We start from the raw sequence: 6,742 nt of genomic DNA, 5'->3' as shown, positions 1-6,742 counted from the left end.
TTTTTTCCTGCATTCTGGTTAAAACACTCACGTCCAGAGAAAGGGCAAAGCTCAAATTGTGGCAGCGGCAGCTAGTAGAGGCACTTCCTGTTGCAAGCTCAGCTGCCACGACTTTCCGTGGCGCCAGCTCCTACTGAACGTCCATGCATCACTGTCTCTACGTGGCCAGAATAATGGGGTCACTATAATAACTAATCAGAGACTGGTTGATTTTTTTTGTTTTACAGTTTAAATGGCAAATAAACCACTTGTTAAAATATATATGTATAAATACAGCAGTGTACCTAACTGCTAACTCCCCCAATTAAATGTTATTGCATCGTGCTGTGCATGCAGTTATTTTATTTTGAAGCGATAGACCGGAAGTTCCGTGTTTCACTGTGGCTAGCGTCACACGATTCAGTCTGGGAACTCACACAACTACTTTTGAAGAGGAATGCAGCAATCGTAGCGACTCGTAGCCAACCACACCGTACGTGTACGTTATATTATTGTTTTTGGTTACGTTTTTACTTATTATTTAAGTGTTGTTGATTGAATGTTTTTTCTGACAGCCGGTGTTTTATACACTACGTTAGCTAGCTAGCTAACAACCAGCTAAGCTAGCTGCCTTCCGTCGCTGGGATTCTCTTTATTTATTTCTTCAATTGTTTATTCTTTTGTTTAATAGATGTTTATATGTGGCACTAGTTTCCTTTTGTGTTCGTGTCTATAAGCCACGGGGACATGTACTCTGCTGTCTGTTTGTAACGTTGGCTACTTTAAAACTGCAGATTTGAATCCTTAAAAGCTACAATCAGAAATAGTTTTTATTTTTTAGATCAGTCTCATTAAACCAGATTCAAATTAGGGGGGGGGAAGCTAAAACCTCGATAGTGTTTCTCTACCCCGGTCCCTTTAATTGAGTCAGAGATGGCTGGTCCAGGAGATGACGTCAGTAGGTCTGGTATGCAAAAGTCTGACATGATCCAGAAAGTCTCTGAAAACTAAAGCTGAGCTGACTCGGGCCAAATAAGGAGTAGAGAAGGTAATCAGTCCTGTAGGTGGGAATAGTAATTCTGCCCTTGTTTTGGTCACTGTACTGTCAGGTCCACACCAACCACTGCCAGTGTTAATTGAGTTTATACTTTTTTATTTTTTTTTTATTTTCCACTGCAGTGAATCCCAAGGCTTCATCATTCCAGTCAGCACACCATGGCTGGCTTCAGACAGGAGGATGTGGAGTTGTATTATGAAATGGAAGAGGAGCTGGGGAGGTATGTTCTGCACATTTATTGTCTCTCTTTTTTTTCCCTTCTCTCGTTAAAAATATTGTGCCTGAAAACATCCGCCTGGTACCACTGCTGTAGTCTGTGTTACAAAAGACACTGTTCACACTCTGACTCTAACGTGTGTGTCTGTGGTGTCTCAGTCACTGGAGGACAGTTCCACATGCAAGTGTGAATGCATCCAAAACACCGTTTGTATTCTTTAGTATGTGTTCTGCGTTTTGAAGGACATCAGAGATTCATGTCGTGTTGTCTGAATACAAATGCCTACCTGGTGGAGGTAAAAATAAACTAAGTATTAGTTGGTAGTACATGTATAACATGTGAAGTGTAATCAAACTACACAGTTACTTCAGATGTGTTCTAGATGCATTTTGATGCCAGATATGAGCTGCAGAACATTAGATCTGACGAAGGCCAACATATCGTCAGCAACATATTAAATACCCTATAGTATCATTTCCACACTGTGCTTGATAGTGATAATGAGTCATTGCATTTTAATAGTTTGGACTCAACTTTTTTCTGCAGTGATGCAGCAAAACTATGATGTCACTGCCTCTCAATGTGCCTTTCCACCTCCACTGAGGTATAGAGTCTCTATAGGAGGGTGTGTGTGCTGACATACGCAGACATTAAATTCTGCCTTGTCATGCTTTATGAAATGCTTTCTCCTCTAAAATCTTTGCTTGTTTTCCTCTGAAATATTGGATCCATCCACCTCTTCTGGGTTCTTAAAAGGCCTCAAATGAAACCGTCTGAACAAAAAAAAGAATGCGTTTCGGTTGAACCACATGTCCACATTGAGGCCTTAACCTGTGACGAGGGGTCACAGATAACCCTAACCCTGCTTCAATTTAAGGGGCATAAGCCATAAAAGTTGGGAAGCACCGACTCGGTCCATCAGAAGTACTCGTCGCCCAAAGTGAGCTCTTGATATATCTTCTGTACTCTGACCAGCTGCCAAGAACTCGATCCTTATAACATGAAGCTGGAACAACAAAAACAAAAGACAAGCAGGTCTATGTTAACCTAAATCTATATATTTTTAACATCCCCCCCCCCCCCCCCCCTCTTTCCTGCAGCGGACAATTTGCCATCGTTCGTAAGTGTAAAGAGAAGACCACGAGTATCGAGTACGCGGCCAAGTTCATCAAGAAGCGCCGACTGTCGTCCAGCCGGCGGGGGGTGAGCCGCGAGGAGATCGAGCGCGAAGTCAACATCCTGCGGGAGATCCAGCACAGCAACATCATCACCCTGCACGACATCTTTGAAAACAAGGCCGACGTGATCCTGATCCTGGAGCTGGTGTCCGGAGGGGAGCTGTTCGACTTCCTGGCTGAGAAGGAATCTCTGACGGAGGAGGAGGCCACCCTGTTCCTAAAGCAGATCCTGGATGGCGTTCAGTATCTGCACTCCAAACGCATCGCTCACTTTGACCTTAAGGTCAGTGGTCTGCGGGGGGGGGGGAAGCGGGCGTAGTTGAGGCGTTAGTGAGGATTCCTGTTCACCTGAAATATCTTGCTCATGTGTGTGCGGAGGGATTTGACTGCAGACACACAAAGTTGTCAATCTGCATTGTGATAATGATCTATCCGAGTTATCGCCATATCATCAATATGAAGATTTCTTTGGGGCTTTAAGATGCACAAAATGTGTAATAATTAGTCAAATAATTTCAGAAAAATGTGTCAATTAAAGTTTTAAAACCAAGAAAAACATTTACAATCAAACTTTATATGCAGCACTGTGGCAGATACTACTTCCCGTCAGCACATACCAGGTCTTACTGTTCTTACTATCACTGTTTATTATGGTGTGGCGCTGCTGCGTATAAAAACAGTAAAACCTCTCTGAATTCTGCGCTGAGGTAGCCCAAGAGGATCTTAAAAACTTGTTTTAATGTCAATGTACACTTGTAGCTCAGCTCGTTCTCTCGCTAATGTTTATCTTTCAGCCTGAGAATATCATGCTGCTGGACAAGAACGTCCCGAACCCCAGGATCAAGCTGATTGATTTTGGGATCGCGCATCAGATTAAAGCAGGAAACGAGTTCAAGAACATTTTTGGAACGCCGGAGTTTGTCGGTGAGCTCATGGTTTCCCCTGCTGACTATCCGAATGTTAATAAAGTAAATGTGTTCCACTTTATAAACCAGTTTTTGTGCTCGTGTGTGCCCACTCTGGCAAGTCAATTAAACATTGAAGGTGTGTTCCACATCTGGTGTGTGTTAAATAGTTCATTCCTCTGTGCTTTACAGCTCCAGAAATAGTCAACTATGAGCCCCTCGGACTGGAGGCGGACATGTGGTAAGATGTGAACATCTCTTCCTCCTCTGACGCTGTTTACCGACCCGCGTGACAGTTTTCATTCATGTTTGGTTCTTCTCTTCTCTGCAGGAGCATCGGAGTAATCACGTACATCCTGTGAGTAACGTCAGCAACGTCTCGAAACATAAGTCACGTCACTCCTCGTCCATGTTGTTTCTAAAGCAAATCCCTTTTCTTTTCTTTTCCTCTGTCTGTGATCCCGTAGACTGAGCGGTGCTTCACCATTCCTGGGCGAGACCAAGCAGGAGACCCTGACGAACATCTCGGCCGTCAACTACGACTTTGATGAAGAGTATTTCAGTAACACCAGTGAGCTGGCAAAGGACTTCATACGACGTCTGCTGGTCAAGGATCCTAAGTAGGAACTTTTTTACCATATTTTACGCCCAAAAGTAAAGAAGAGAAATCTCTGTTTCGTAGACAAATGGAAGTTTGGCATTTTCTCACTGGTGGTTTATTTTCATTCGCAGGAAGAGAATGACGATTGATGACAGTCTTGAGCACCCCTGGATTAAGGTGGGTTTTTATTCAGCGTTTATATCTGTTGGTTGAGTTTAAAATTCAAAATGTTCTGGTCAGCACATACTGTAGAAGTCACAATTCTTAAATAAAACAAATTTATTGGATTTTTGTAGTCGATACTGGTATTAGAGATAAAAAAACATTTTTATTTCTGCAGGTTATTAAGAGGCGAAATGTCCGCCAGGAGGAGAGAGACCACAAGACGGAGCGCCGACGCCTGAAAACCACTCGTCTGAAGGAGTACACCATCAAGTCCCACTCCAGCATGCCTCCGAACAACACTTACGTCAACTTCGAGCGCTTCTCCCAGGTGCTGGAGGAGATCGCGGCAGCGGAGGAAGGCCTGAGGGACCTGGAGCGCAACCAGCGCTCGTGCCGGGACGACGTGGCGGCGCTGTTGTCCATCTACGAGGAGAAGGAGGGCTGGTACAAGGAGGAGAACCAGAGCATCTCCAGCGACCTGAGCCACATCCGCCAAGAGCTGCAGCGCACTCAGGCCCAGCGCAAGAAGAGCCAGGAGGAGGCCCGGCTCACCATGCAGGCCGCCAACATCCTCAAGCGCAAGTACGGCCGCCTGGAGAACCGCTACGAGGTCCTGGCGGAGCAGGTGGCCTCTGAAGTCCGCTGGGTGGAGGAGCTGGTCAAGTCCATATCGGCGGAGAAGGACGGCCTCGGCAGCATGTCCTGAACAATGACGCTTTGATTCGCGAGTGTCCTCCGCGGCGTCTGCACGCGCCAGTGGGTCAGTTGTCGTCATAAACTCTGCTGCCGGTCGGGAGAAATGTTCCAACTCTTATTTTTTTTTAATGTCACGAGAACCAGCAAGAAGCCGAGAGCCAATATGTTGAACCCATTCCCCTGTGAAAAGTGTCATTCCTCTGTTTTATAAGTTAATTTATCTTTGTTTTTTTTGATTTTACGTACGGTTACGTGACAAATAATTCAAAGTTTGCAACTATATTGGCTTTTTTGTTTTGCCATTTTTCTCAGCCTGGTTATCTTTTTATTTTAGAAATGTAATTGCGTCTGAATATATCCCAGGGCTGTAGAAGCCGGAGATGTCTGCTCTTATATTCAGCTTGTAGTTCCAGGTTTGTTTATTTATCCGTTTACGTTTCCGATTCGATTGCAGCTCACATTTAATTGGGACAAACGCCAAAGGATGCAATAAATGTAAACACTCAGCATAGAAAACAAAGAGATTTAGGTTCATGTGTTATTTTACAGATCTGTCATCGCCTCATGATTTCTGAATTATTCCTTGTGAAAGTTTCCTGGAAAGAACCACATAGTTTCTAAATCCCAGTAAATAGAGACTGAAGAACTGACTGAGCTGATACTGTTATATTAGTTTATTAATGTCTTCCAGAGGACTCTCCACGAATAACATTACTCTATTTATACCCAAGTAAATATATATTCATCACATGCGCTTAATTTCTGTACATTTCACATCTTACTTGTCCAACTGATCAACTCTCTATAATCTGCACCAAATGTCCTGATTCTTTCCTGGAAACATCCTCGGGGAATTATTTGGAAATTAATTTACAGACTTATAAAAACAAAGCGCCACCAGATTTGGAATGTATGAACTCATCTTTTGCAGTGCCTGTTAACTGATCGACCGTATTGCCTCCGCGAGCACTCATCCGTCATCGAGTCAATGACATTTCTATCACATTGATATTGCTCTTATGTCTTAAACGCAGAAAACCTTTGCACAGTAGCCTCGTAAACCAAATGGTGTGCATGGAACCGTTGCTCTACGTCCCGCCGCTCGCGTCTCTGTTTTCATTCTGACCGTCTCTTGCGGACTCCACACATTCCACCGACGCGTCCCACATCCGTGCAACACATTGCGCATGTGTAGAGTAGAAGTGTACGATGTAGTCCGTAGTGTTCTTCAGGACAGACATTACACTGAGAGGGTTGTGGAATTGTTCCACAATCTATTTGAATCCGTCTTTAAAGTCAAATGCCCCGGCTTGTTTTAAATAAACAGTTATCGCTGTAACCCGAGTTGTGTTGTTGTGTGAGTGGAAACTAACTCTGCTTCTGTTTGTCCTTCAGGCCACAGAGACGTAGTACATTCACTCAAGTACTGTACGCAAGTAGAAGTTTGACTTACTGGTACTTGTGTGTGTGTGTGTGTGTGTGTGTGTGTGTGTGTGTGTGTGTGTGTGTGTGTGTGTGTGTGTGTGTGTGTGTGTGTGTGTGTGTGTGTGTGTGTGTGTGTGTGTGTGTATATATACATACACACACACTCAAATGGGCTATTCTTTTGCATTATTAGGTTATTTTGTAGTAGTATTAGCGCTGTACAAGTACATTCTATATATTTTTACTTTAACATTTTAAATGCAGGACTGAAGTTTTTTAGTGTGTCTTTGCTACTTTCACTGCAGTAAATGATCTCGGTACTTCCTCCACCACTCATTTAATTATTATGTTTTTAATTTAAAGATGTCGTTATTTATTTTAAAGAGACCAGCTGGTGTGACGTTTAATATGTAAAAGGCTTAACCACGGTCAGTATTATCTACCAAACTGCTTCATGTTGTACAGGAAAGACAACATGAAGCGTTTGGCGCAGGATGAGTTCTCTACCGGACTCTTCTT

General features: G+C 43.5%; 1 protein-coding gene across 2 annotated transcripts; it reads left to right on the top strand.

The window, feature by feature from the left end:
- Positions 1-404: 404 nt before the first annotated feature.
- On the top strand, positions 405-6,105 carry dapk3 (death-associated protein kinase 3). 2 transcript variants are annotated; one of them, XM_079284407.1, is made up of 9 exons: positions 405-478; positions 1,159-1,256; positions 2,354-2,714; positions 3,226-3,355; positions 3,529-3,577; positions 3,668-3,694; positions 3,804-3,956; positions 4,069-4,114; positions 4,278-6,105. In XM_079284407.1, exons 2-9 carry the CDS (start codon positions 1,195-1,197, stop codon positions 4,806-4,808), a joined length of 1,359 nt encoding a protein of 452 aa, XP_079140533.1. In that variant the 5' UTR covers positions 405-478; positions 1,159-1,194; the 3' UTR covers positions 4,809-6,105. The 2 variants fall into 2 exon arrangements, with proteins under 2 accessions (XP_079140533.1, XP_079140534.1); XM_079284408.1 differs by having other exon boundaries at positions 414-472.
- Positions 6,106-6,742: the final 637 nt, after the last annotated feature.

This window comes from Melanostigma gelatinosum (genome assembly GCF_949748355.1).
Source record: "Melanostigma gelatinosum genome assembly, chromosome: 15".
NCBI classification, from domain to species: Eukaryota; Metazoa; Chordata; class Actinopteri; order Perciformes; family Zoarcidae; genus Melanostigma; species Melanostigma gelatinosum.
The sequence above is the reverse complement of the archived record's forward strand: the minus strand, read 5'-3'. Positions and strand labels throughout refer to the sequence as shown.